The 13,991-nt window shown below is 36.8% G+C and overlaps 1 protein-coding gene across 4 annotated transcripts in view; it reads right to left on the bottom strand.

Moving 5' to 3' along the window:
• The window catches only part of RELN (reelin), a 521,022-nt gene that overhangs the window by 244,838 nt on the left and 262,193 nt on the right, over nucleotides 1–13,991 (bottom strand). For all 4 annotated transcript variants that reach the window (XM_067745999.1, XM_067746000.1, XM_067746001.1 and 1 more), the window contains exon 8: nucleotides 9,947–9,998. In XM_067745999.1, the coding sequence (XP_067602100.1) occupies nucleotides 9,947–9,998 (52 nt within the window). The remainder of the gene's footprint in view (nucleotides 1–9,946; nucleotides 9,999–13,991) is intronic.

The following is a 13,991-nucleotide window of genomic DNA, read 5'->3' as shown; positions in this document are numbered from 1 at the left end:
GGGGTTCGGTAGTGGTTGCCGGGAGCAGGCTCTTTCCTCAAAGCTCTGCCTGAAAAACAAGCTGCCTTTTTAAATGTGGCACAGGGCCACAGAAGGAGAGAAGTGATCTCGCAGAATTTATAGATGGGGAAAAGCACTGCCAGAAATCATGCCTCTAGATAGTGGAGCGGGACCCATAAATACTGAAGGCTCGAGGAGTGTCTGGACAGAGCCCTGCTGAGGATTCTTGCAACCCAAGCGCTGCTGCTGCCATTCCTCAAAACGCAGACCTCAGAGACAAGCAGGGTGCCCAGAGCTGCATGGAAACAACAGCATTTGATATAGAAAGATCATAAAGTGATGAAATTGATGTAATCAGGCTACTTAGAACTCCCTGCTAGGACTGGAGCAAATCTTAGCAGATTCAACCCATCCTTTCATCTTTTCAAGGTAGATAAATGGAGGACAGGGCCATTAACTAGAGGTTGTAGTGAATGGAAAGAGAGAAAGAGATGAATGGGGAACTTTTAGAGAAGCTTTTAAAAGCCAGACACTGTCACTCCCAGGGGATGTTACATGTTACTGTAGGCTAAGGCATTCAAAAAAGGGACTTGCCTCATTCTATATAGTGAAAAATGTGATGAGCAACATGAAGATATTGGTATAATAAGCAGTTCTGGCAATTATCTATATTTTTTTCCCCCAGAGAGATTTTTAAGGACAGTACTACTCACTACGGAGAAAAGGCTCATTGTATCCACAAGCACTGAGAAACACAGTAAAAGCTTATTTGCCACCGGGCAATTCTTCTAAGTAATTCTGCCACAAGCAAGTCATGGACCGTTATACAGATGATCAATATTTTGATAGTTGCACAAACTTCTGCTCAAACATTTCACTGGAGGCAGCTGTGCATGTTTATTTTCCAGTAACAACAATGATGTAGAACAATGATTATACTATACTTAGGTTTTTATTTCCTTCATTACCAAGTCTTCCAGAAAAATCCTAAGGGCGTTAGCTCTCCCAGCCCATGGCATCAAAACAACCTACCATAAGTAGAGCAAAATCTTTGTAATACGGCTAGTCTAGAAGAAGTACTACCTAATGCACGGGACCTAAATTGTGACTGCCGGTTTTAAGCAGATAATGCTGTAATTTCCAGGATAACCAGTTTTATATATTTCTTAGTTTTCATGTTTGTTTTATTCCTCTCCTAGTAGAAGAACCTAAACTTTTATGTACCTGTTCATACTATTTTGCAATGTGGCACATCTGTATAAATCTGTTTCATTAGCTTATACATTTTGTAAAAACTGTAAGCAAGTTTGTCCTTCAGCAGTGAGTTAGCTTCTTGCCTGGTTTGCCCTTTGAAGCCAGTTGTTTTGGTTACTTATTACCTTCATGGACCTCAGGTATCCACAGAGTACTTGGATACTGTTCTTGGCTGAGCACCAGTCTCCCTGGCTCCTCTGAGGCATTCTAGTAGCTGCTGTCCCCACATCTAACCCTGCCCACACATCCTGCCATGCAGCACTGCTTCAGGCTCTCATAAAGTACAGGCTCAATTCACCTGGCCTGGGCCTGCACAGAGACAGCAGCTCATGCCTTGATGAAGTTCAGAGACTGTAGCCAAAGGGGAAGCAGTCTGATTTGTGGGTAAGAGGCAGGGAAGGAAAAAATGGTTACTGTATCGGATAATGCTTTGTGGCAGCCCAGGCGGGACGCATCCTGGGGTTTCTCAGTCCCAAATGACAGGGATGGGAATTGTGACTGAAAGGAGCCCACAGATATTACTTTAATTAAGAATAGTTCCATTCCACACAAGAGGAAATTCTCAAATTACTCTTGGATCTGTCAAGAGCAAGTGAATTCAATTTTGGTAAAATATGATGACCGAAGTTGAGATAAATCATTATTTTATTAATAGAAATTGTCGGTTTAGAGAAATCAATATGTCCAAAATCTTCGGCTGCCCCAAAAGATCAATTAAGCAATTATTTGAATATGAAAATCCAGAATTTATGTCTATAAATCTGTTTTGCCCACCAAAAAAATACCTTTGGGGGGAATTAAGCATATTTTTAAATGAAGAAACATATTTCAAGGATAGTGTTGCAAAAAGGACCATTATATGAAAGTAAAATTTCCATTTTAAGCATCTACTAAAAACTGATATTAAGGATTAAGAGAGGTCAAATAAAGTAACAGTAAAAGAAATCCTAACAAATATTCTATATTTATGCTATACACAGGCTAAAAACACGCTACCTTGAATGAAACTCAAAAAACCTCTCTCATAAAATATAGAAAAAGAGCCAGGTTTTAAAAGCAACTCTTCTTCCCCTTATGCTTTATATTTATTTTTAAAATGAGGCTACTAGTAATAATTTTTGTTTTGACTGACTTTATTAGTAAACAGGCTATTAGATCTGCAAGCCTTTCCTTCTGAATAAATGTGACAGTATGTGATTTATTGTACTTAATATTTTGCTCCTTAGTCACTTCCTTGGCTGAAATTCCCAAACCTCATTAGGTGACTTCTTTCGGTTTACGGCAGACGGACAATGACCACAGGATATAAAATGAACAGCTGTCCTCCTCCCCTTTGTACCTTTCTCCCTTTCATTCCTATTCCCCATTCCCTCACTTCCAAAATATTTGTATTTTTTCCTTTTTCCTGCCACTCCTATAAGAGAGAAAGGGACCAATTCCCTCCTGGTTTATGGAATGCCATGCCATTTCCAACCAATTTCAGGTGCCCAGCCCTTTGCAAGTTCCCTCCCAAGTCCACAACATAGAGGTTTCATCAGATCTTATGTTGAGAAAAACACAAGGAAGACAAATGCAAAATGTGTCAGGCTTTGCCAGGTTCCCTGCTGAGCAGCCCTCCTTCCCTGGGGTGGAGGCCATAAACCAAGCCCTGGTGCTCAGGCCTGGCTCATTTTCTAGGAGGATTGATCCCCACCTTTGGCAGCAGGTGCTAAATAACATCCCTCTCCACCCCCAGCAATCTGGAGACTCAGCATTACCACCCTTGTTGCAGTTCGGGCTTTGACCTTGGTCTCAAGGTCTTAGAATGGCCACTGCCTTATCTCCCTGAAGGGAGCCATCGCTCTAACCTTCCTTGTGATGCTGAGTCTCTGGGGCAGTACCACACCTGCTCTTGTCAGTCTCCCTCCCGAATGATAAAGTCCTGCCTTTGGATCTCCCTCTTTCCTGGACTTTCCAACAGGCTTCCCTCTCACCCTCCTCTGTGGTCTGCACCCCTCCGTTTCTTCTCCCACATGGACTTCCCCTCCCCCACCTCCACCTATTTGATAATAAACTTCTGGAAGGCTGGGCAGTTTCTTAGATTTTGCTTTCCCTACAGTGGATGTATTCACATCCTAAAGATCTGTGATAAAAGAATCCTTGATCAAGAGTCCTTGATTGATAAGAAAGTGAAAACTGCTGGCTCAGACCAGGTTTTAATATTGCCCATGGATTTCATTCAGCACGCCCCCTTGCCTCAGCAGTCAAGAAGGGTCTAGTATTGAGCACCAACATGGAACCTCACTAAATCTCTTTCCTAACCTAAGAATAGAATTCAATTCAGTTCATATTTATTTAGTTCTAGTCGTGAGTAAAATTCTGCCCTAAATACAAAGAGGGATCCTTGTACCCTCCTTAGTCCTCACGGAACATTTAAGCTATAAAGGGTGAAAGTGGATGTGCATAAATGGCCAGAGTATATAAATCAATGCAGAGTGAAGTAGGCATCACAAAGTAAATACAGAGGAAGTAGGGGTTCAGATATAGGAGGATGTGGCAATGAGATGAGTTTTCATGGAGGAAAGACCATTTAATCTATATCAATGATCAACTGCTTGTCATCCTATTGTTCACTGTTTTATCCCTTCTACTAGAACAGCCTTCAATAAATATTAGTGAAACATAGTTATGAATGAATTATTAATATTTATTTTTAAGCCTCATCAAGATGAGTGACAATGAAATAAATATTTCAAAAGAGAAAGGGTACAGTATCTTTCAAACTGTATTTTAATTCACGTAAAGACAACTCTTTAGTTATCAGTTTCAATAATGCAAAGACATAATTAATCTCAACAGTCTTTGCCAGAACCTTATACTTAGTAGCATCTTACAATATTTCAAAATATTCCCCTTTATTACGTAAGATAGGACTTAAGAACTTGGGGTGAGGTGGATTTGAAAAATATATAAAGTTCATATAAAGTGGTCTTTTAAATATACATTCCCTAAAAAGGTCAACTGCAGGATGAAGAAGAAGGATAACCTGAATTAAAATCAGTTCCAAACTTTAATTATTAAATAGATAACCCAGAAGTGTTCCATATATAAATATTTCAATTTTTGTGTTAATATAGATTCCTGAAGATCTAAAAATCAAGTAATAAACAAATCTTATTTTAATATCTTTTATATACAAGAATCTTAAACTCAAATAAAACATGTATTTAACCTTAAAAAAGCACATGTGTTAAGCTAATTTTACCATTAAAATTTTCTAAACTTCTGCTTTTATTTATGTATGTTTTGAGCTCAAGTCACCAGAGATTTTTTTAGCCTCATACTCAGAGATTCTCGTGTTTTCAAAAGAGTTTTTCATGACTTCATAATAAATTCCCCAAGGTCTTACTTACTTACCAAGGAAAGTGACTCTTAAAAAAAAAGGAGAGTCTGATTTAGAAATATATCTCAGGATATTCACAACAATTCCTACCAAGATATAAGAGGGCTCAATTTCTCCTCCTTCTGAATTAGCTGTTCCAAGAGTTGAGGGACAGTTTCTCTACTGAATCAAGTTCTAAGTAATTAAGATGTTTGTGAATCAGGCTTGAGGGAAAAACTTCCCTCATGCTAAATGCAATATAATACCTCTTATAAGTGGCATTTATTCATTACATCTATTTGAGAAAGATCTCTTTTCTTTTACAAAGCAATCTTCCAATTCAGCAATGAATACCTCTAACTTTGTAATTTTCTGGTTTTTATTTTTCAAAATACAAAATGAGTAGCTCTCATTTATCTCAGAGACTCGGTAGCATGTACAGCACAAAGGAGAATAATTCAGGCCTAAGAACATTTTCATATCTTAATCTGTAAATATAAAACATTTATGATATAATGCCTTTCCTCTGCTTGAGGTGATTAAAAACAAACAAAAAAGCAGTGAAAAAAAACCAAATAAACAAAACTACACAGGACTTCCCTAGCGGTCCAGTGGTTAAGACTCCACGCTTCCAATGCAGAGGGCCCGGGTTCGATTCCTGGTCAGGGAACTAAGATCCCACATACCGCAACTAAGGGTGTACACCACAACTACTGAGCCTGCGCACTCTAGAGCCCGTGCGCCACAACTAGAGAAGCCCATGTACCTCAATGAAGACCCAGTGCAGCCAAAATAAATAAATAAAAAACACACACAAAACCCAAAATCTTTAGGATATTTATAAGTAAAACCAAAGAAAAAAGATACTAACTCTATAAATTATGAACAAATAAAAGATTCTAGCTAGTTCAATAATAGCAAACTGATAAACACATGGATATGTATTTTCATCTACTGGCGTCACTAAAAGCGTAGTTTATTGGTGATTCTCTGTTTCCTTCTGGGTCACCTTTTCCATTGACTGAGGTCCTCAGATCACCTCCCCCAAATTTCTTGGCGTGAAATGTCCGCATCATACCAATTTAGCACTTGGCTACATAATATTACAGATGTCTCTGTAATAGTTACTTGTCATTCAGGCAAGAAATATTTATGAGCATCTACTAATTTTGAGTCCCTAGGCTAGGGGCTGAGAATAGCATGATGGACAAGACAGATTTACCTCCTATAGCAAACCGTTCTTCATAATGTATGTTTTTAAATGCTTTACTTTCACTCCCCATTTAGCCAATGGATTCTATTAATCTGAAAAAAAGAGCTGGGCTAAACTGAACAAGCATATTACTTGGCAATTTCTTGTTGAGTGAATCAATGCAGATTTACATTAAGGAAGGGACAAATCCATTCTTAACACAACTGATCTTTCTTAAGGAAGATCACACACACATTAAGAATTAATTTCATTATATTTCTTTATTGCTCAAGAGAGAAAGAGGTCCTTTTTCCGACCTCTATTTCCTTCTTAAAACTCCCAGCTGATGCAGATTAGCTCTTCAGATGGACACAAATGTTGTGACATTTCTCACAGCCACCCCAGGCGGTCCTCCTGCTCTAGGAGAGCACTCACGTTCCCATTTTAAGCCTTGCTTATGTCACTCTACCTCCTTAACTGGAAAAACTTTGTCCTTTCCACTGACTCATGCTGTTGACTTTCAGGGATTCTCCTCTCTAAGAAGCCTTCCTGTATTGCTCTACTCTGCAGGACCTAACACCACGGGGACGTGTACACACGTCCATCTATGTTTATAACAGTCTGGCAATTCTCTAGACGTTTCATGCTCCATATGCATCCAGAGGCTTCTACCACACACTAAACACTGTGAAAATGTTGTTTTCTCACTTTTTTGTCTTTCCATAGTTAACGTTGGCTCATAAAAGCCTAACCAGACAACAAATAGTCAGTGAAATTTTGTTAGGTGCATAATGGATCCAAAGCACTACCAGCACTTCCCTTGGACCGAGGACCCTGCCTGGGAAAACAGAGTTTGGAGGCATCTGTAAAATAGTGGTTTACAAGGGCATCTTCTCAAACTTTTCTTCCTGTCCCAGAGGAAATCTAAAGGAAACGGGTAAATGCCCCTAAGCTTACAACCATAAATTCTACAACTTGAATCTAATGAATCAAGTGAGGATTGTAGCAGATCGATGCCTCAGCACAGAAATGGATATGAAATCTTTCACTGGAATGGAAAAATGAAAAGTTGTTCTAAGAATATTTTAGGACATCTTTCAAGATGATTTAGCTGTTGATAACCTGGTACATTTCAACTTGCAGAACTGTGTTTTCAGGATGCTTTAACTTTAAAATTCATTGGGTTAAGATAGTCTGTATATTTATGTGTGTGTGTGTGTGTGTGTGTGTGTGTGTGTGTGTGTGTGTATTTAGAAAGAGTTGGGATAGCATTGGTGCTACACATTGGCATGATAGAGTTTATTTGAGACACTCCTTAGTAATTCAAGACATTTCTATATGGACTATCTTGGATAACGCTTGTGATGAAATTAAAATGTTTATAAGAGCAATATAAAAATATCAAGACAATAATTTATTCAATTGTGGTTATATAGCCATAATTATGAACATACTTATCATTGAGGCCATAAATAATGACAGAATCCCCTAGAAAATGGTCTATATTACATCTGAATCATCATGATATACAATGAACATTTAACATCCCAGAGGACCCCTTAAGGAGTGACTCTAAATCTGACCATATTTAACCACACTATTTGAATAGATTTGGAAAGTTCCACAAGACACAAATAAATATAAATGTTGAACTGTCTATACACAGTGGGTTTTTTTATAACACACTTAATATAATGTTTGAAGAGAATATGAATTCAGTGGCTACTTGGCTGCGATTGCTACTTTGGTTATTGTGGGGCTTGTGAAGCTCAGGATGAATATACACAATTATGATGTTTCTGGAATTTGTGTATGTGCCCCAGTCTAGTCCTCACACCACACATACAAACAGAAGAATACTACTCCAAGCATTCATCATGAGATACACAGAACCATTTCTGGAAAGTTCTGCCCGCTATGCCTATTTACCATACAACACCATACAGCTCATGGTTTGCCACTACATTGTTTCTCAGCCACTTTAATACTTCTTAGTTCCCAAGAATTTTTATTCTCAAAACGCAGTAAGCAAATTCCCCAATGAAGTCGCTAGGCAGTAAATTATAATTTCTTTAACTAAATATTTTGTTTCATTCCCAAACAATGACATGTTAAAATTTCACTTTTTATTCTAAACCTCCCACTCAAAAAAGATTTCTAAGTGTATTTTTTAGTTATAAACTTGACATAGCTATCTATCTATCCATCCATCCATCTTTTTGCAACTCCCTGATTCAGTTACTCTTCCAGTCTTCTAACCTGGTATTCAAATCCATGCTTTGTATAATACAAGCAACTCTCTGGCTCACTGAGCTGCAGCCCTCTGGCTTGTGGGGAAATCAAGGATTCTTGCTAAGTCACATTTTTGGGTCTAGTCTCAAGCCTCTGGGCATGGTGCTTGCTCTGGGTTTTGGGTCTCAGGTACCAAACCTTACATTCTCTGATAAACACACCTTCTTGGTCCTCTTTCATCAGCTCTATTGTTGATGGTAGGGTGCTGTTGAAAGGTGGGGAAATGAATCTATGCCAGCTCCACAGTATACTCTTTACTATTTACAAAAATAGAATTTTTTTTTCCTTTAAGGAAGGATAATTTAGTTGGTGCTGGATCTCTGCTACCATGACTAAAATTTAAATATAGTAGAATTGTGAGGTGTATATTTTAAAGAGGATTCTTTTGTGTTCTTTAATTGCATAAAGATATTATCTGAAATTAATATTCAAATAAATACTCAGAATACAGATAAATAAAAAATCTAGCTTATATTTTATATTAATAGCATAATGAATTTAAACACATTTGTTCTGGTTAAGAACCTCTAAGTTACACTAGCCCGTCATGCTAGAGTTTTAAAAATCTGTTTTTGTAGCACCACAACTTTTTAAAAATGAGCTTTTTTTCTGATTATAGAAGTGTTACACGCTCATTATAGAAAATTTAGGATACACTTGTTAATAGATCAAAATTTAGGATACACTTGTTAAGAGATCAAAGAAAATCGTCTTTACCAAAAAACGCATTATTTTGTTTTTGCCAATGCTTTTCTTATGACCACACATGGACTTCTGAATAGTTTGTAAATTGTTATAGGTAATGCTATCAATGTTAGAAGAAGAGTCCAAACCGTAGTCAGGCAGGTTTGCATTTTTACTTACAGAAGCTGAAAGGAGGCAACCTGAGGAAAAAGTGACAACTACAATACATGACTTGAAGAAAATTGTTCTTAGGCACAATCAACCACAGTGGCTGTGAGAGCACTGATTTGCAGTTAGGACTAGAAGGCTAGTGAGGGAAACAGTCCTTTTGCTAACGGGGGATGCCCAAAGATATGAGGGTGAAGACAGTGGAAAGTGGAGGATGCTGTCTCAGGGGCATGGCTGCTAGCAGTCCTCATGTCATGGAGAGAGGCCAGGAGGTTTCCATGTTATGAGACCAAGACCAATAAACTAGCCCCCATCTAGAAGGCAACATCTTTCTTTACCTAGAACATTCCCTTTGGAAACTTGTGTTATTTATTAATATACACCTTTGAAAATTCAAATGGAAAATAATATAATAGACAGCAAAACTATAAACACTTGATCAAAAGATACCTGATTTTACTGAACGCTTTGGGTAGAAATTTTTGGCTCTAATACAAAGGCACTTAAAAGAAATACTGCCAGATACAGTCATTTTAAAATTATCTGTGTCTGAATTAAACATAGATTATTTACGTCAAGCATGAAGCCTTAATTGGTTTCTCTGAACCACCAATGATTATCTTTTCCACTGCCATTCAGTAAGAATGCAGGAAATTTAACAGATTTCAATCTTAATCTGAGGAAAACATTACTAGTAAGGTAATTCTGTATAATATAAAAACCCAATACATTCAAAATCCACATGTAAATACCTTTAAGATGTTTCAGATTATTTGGATTATTTTTAAATACCACTTGCTGCCAGAGAGAAGTGAGAACAGGATGTAGCATTTACAATTTTTTTATTTCACTTCAAAAATGTTTTAAATTATTTACTGCAGTGTTAAGACTTACTCTCCTCTAAATCTAAAAGTATTTGGCACCGTAATCCTGCTAATACACTATGATTAAACAAACACTTCCAAGTTAAATTGCTTAACTGCTAAAAAACTTACCAATGGAAAACTGGAGGACAGAAGCTGTTGTTGTATTAAGGCCTGTGGTAATCTAGAAAAAGGAATATAACAAAATAAGACAAGATAGAGAGGAGGAGAAAGAGCAGAAGATTGAGGAGCAGGGAGAGTATAAAGGATAGAAAGGAACCATAAACAGAGGTTACGTTTATCCAGCGGTTAGCTTACTTCTATCGACATGTCAGAACACAGATGTATTTCTCTGTGAGATCCTCACTTAGGCACTGCTGGTACATTTCTCAGGGTCCTATCGAAAACTCTTTTTTAGTATAATTTACCAGGCACGTAACACAGTCCCCTCCACTCACCCCACCACCTCCTCTCTGTCCTCATCAACAGACCTGGGGCCCAAGAGAATATCATAAAAAGTGACCAAACAAAAATTGGGACCAAAATTAAGAGCAAATGAGAAGCGTAAGAACGTTTTGAAAAATAAATAGAATTACAACAGGTAGAAGGTGCAGGATATCTTTGGGGGAAGATGAAAATGTTATAAAATTGATTGTGGTAATGGTTGCATAATTTTGTGAATAAAGTAAAAACCTTGAACTGTATACTTTAAATGAATGAATTGTAGAATATGAGGATTATTTCTCAATAAAACTGTTACTCCCCCCAAAAGTAATCAAACTATAGGCCTAGAAATACTCTTCCAACACATTTCTATTATTTTCCCTTAGTTTCATGAAGAAGCATGCCTAAATAGTTTTCCCCCTTTTAAAAAAAGGAATGGTACCTTATTTAATTTTAAATAAATTAAAATTTTAAAAATATTTATTTATTAATTAATTCTTTTGTTCATTCATTCATTCTTTCTATGGAGTAGTGACTTTGACCCATACCAGCTTAAGTAAGATGGGAAATAAGGTTCTCATTTTCAATGACTCTTTTGTTGGGTTTCTGACCCCATAAGGTAAGGTATGGGATGCCTCCCATGACCGCACCTTATAAAACAAAAAGTGTATAACTGTGTTTTCAACATGGCAGAAGCAGTAGACTTCTTAAATGTCATAATAACATCCTTAGACTTGTCCCTGCACTGTGTTAGCCCCCATGTGATGGAGCCCACAATGCAGAAGAGTCAAGAGATACCCAGTTCATGAATCACCATGGGAATTCGTGGACAAACAGTGAGCCAGCCTCTTGAAGTGCTAGAATTCAGCTGAGATGTGAATATCAAAAAGTTGAATTGCACTTCCCATTTCTACAGCACAATTTGGAAACATGACTGAGCATGTGTTTTAAATATGTGGCTTTAAAGTTCATGAAGAAGCAGAAAAGGTAATAGAGGGGAGGGCAAGACAGCCCATTTTGTAAGTTGTCTAGATATCAGTATAGGTATCAGCTCCTAATTGATTTTAACCATAGCAAAAATCACTAGTGTCAGGATGTCAGGTAAAATTCTCTATTGAAATCTCTCATTATCACAGAATATTTAAGAGAAAGTTGGCCCACCATGCTCGGAACTGTTTCCTACTTCCTTCCTCTCACCAGAGTCGTTAGGGAAAAATGCACTAATAGAATTTTCTTTAAATAACAAAAATACTAGCTCCTTTTCAAGATTCCTTTAGAAAAGGTTAGCAGACATTTGGTGCTGTCCAAAATGCCCAAAAGACATTTGGTCCACTACAAAAAGTCCTTGATATTTGGTCCTGTTCAAAGCAATTTGATGTGGACCAAACAAGCTCATGGATGTTTTGGATAGATCAAACTTCAAGGACCCTTTGGTGTGGACCAAATGTCTTATGAACCAAATGTCTCATGGATGTTTTAGACAGAACCAAATGTCCTGCGAGGTTAAAAGAAATCTGTTTTTTTTCCCTCATAACTTTTAAAGTAAGTTCAACTACTTATCCTCATGGGTGTTCCACTTGGAAATTTTGATCTTAAAGTCCAAAGAGGCACATGGAAATTTTAAAAATTTTTCACAAAATTGAATGAATGCTCTTTTCCCCCTCTGATTTTATGTAACTGAGTAGATTCCCAGATGAGTTATGAAACACTCCTGAATATAAGTTCTTTGAAACAATGGTATGGTATTATATAAGTTAAAAGCACCACGGCTATTGTTATTGCTAGTGCATTAAACAGACCAGAGCATCTTTGATACTTATGCTGGGGGTGTAATAAATGACGCTTTTGTCACCTGGGTGATCAAGTTTCACAGCCGTGACCTCTGCTAGCAAACAGTAAATCACTTGAAATAGTGCCAAATTTCAATTACATGTGCTAACTGAGGGTGACCCTAGACTTCGATTAGTCATTGATTCCACACTTTTTTCTTCACCGGGGAAGCTAAGGACTGTTGACTCCCATTCTTTTACCTTTACCCATTTAGTTTATTAGTAACACTGTCAGCTACGAGAAAGAACAGGAAAGATGAAGAGAAAAAAAAACAATGAAGCATTGCCTATAAAACCTATTCACCTATATTCACATTTGAGTATTATATTTATTATTCTTGAGTTCAAATATATGATTTCAGTCTGCAAAGTTATTAAGTCTTTACATGGGACATTCTGAAAACTAAAGGACCTCTTAAAGAGATTTTGATGAATATTACAGCGACTATGAATGTCTGAGAGAGAACTTTTTCCCTACCAAATCTCACTGCTCTTAAATTATCAAATCAACTCCAAATTATAGAAAATTAATATGCTGACTAAATGAATCTGAATAATTCACTGCAGGCTGAGGCTGTTCATTCTATGCTTCTTCGCTGCAAATTTTCACTTAGTTTAATCCTGTTTTAGCCCAAACTCCTCCTTGTAACTAAAATGCATTTCCAAATATGAGAGAATAATTGAGCAAATATTTTATTTTTAAAAAATGAAGAGTACCATGACTACTTTTGTTTTAAGCTCTGAGAGAGCACATTTTCTCTTAAAGGAGTGGGTAAATGAATTCCTCATTACCTTCATTTCAGACTAGCAAAATGAATCAAGTTAGGTGCCACCCCCTGAAATATGGAGACTTCCCTGAAGTAGTGAAACGTGTGAGGGCTGCACAGCAGAGCAGCAGTGGAAACTGAAATGCGTGGTGTGCCCATGTGTAAGCAGGTACCACCTCTCACTGGCTCTGAGTTTTATTGAAATGAAATAGCCATTTGACTAAATTCACAAAATGGAAATGCTCTTTTAGGCATTTTAAAAAATAAAGCATTAACCTACTAAGGTTCTTTACCTGTGGTCGGTGGTTCTTTGTTTCACAACTTCAGTAAGAATTGGATTTATGAAAAATTTTAAAGGATATTTTTTTAAAAAGTGATGTTTGGGGCTGATAACTTTCATCAGTTCTCACACACAACTGTTTTAACTGGATTCGGTTTTGAAGTGCCGTGCAAATATTTGAATTTTAGTGGACAACAGCATGTTTACTGACCACTGAATTCATCACTTTTCTTTCGATTGATCTTTCTCTTGTAAACACAACTTGGGTACAATATATATTTCTGCTCCTGGGAGGCCAATATGGTATAAAAATTATTGGAAATTAGAAGTTGCCAGTGTGTAAAATGTAGATGTCATCCTTATCTTTGTTAATGTATCTTCATTCTATTCCCTTTGAGTCTACAACACAATTCATCCTAGGAAAATACTTATGATGAAATATAAATCTGTGTATGTTTTTTCCTTTCTTGGATAAAGAAAATTATTTTGAATATTTTCCTTTTTAGTCGAAAGGCTGATCTCACATTAATTATATAACACAATTCAAAACTAGCCCACTGGGTGTATAAACTCTAATGCTAAATAAACTGGGATACAGTGAAACCTTCAGGATTAAATATATTACATGGGATCAAATAAACTAGATACTTCAGTTTCTATGCTACAGAAATATGAATTCTGGTATTATATTCTTAGATATGTTTATTTCTTATTAATCAGAAACAAAAAAGAATTTACCAAGCATTTCCAGAAATATTACTGAATGGGTGAACATTCTAAAATAGGCATTTATTCTAAGCTTGATTAACTATGACAAAAATTTAATTTTGTTTTAAGGTTTATAGATAATTAATTCA

Source organism: Pseudorca crassidens, chromosome 8, assembly GCF_039906515.1.
Source record: "Pseudorca crassidens isolate mPseCra1 chromosome 8, mPseCra1.hap1, whole genome shotgun sequence".
NCBI classification, from domain to species: domain Eukaryota; kingdom Metazoa; phylum Chordata; class Mammalia; order Artiodactyla; family Delphinidae; genus Pseudorca; species Pseudorca crassidens.
The sequence above is the reverse complement of the archived record's forward strand: the minus strand, read 5'-3'. Positions and strand labels throughout refer to the sequence as shown.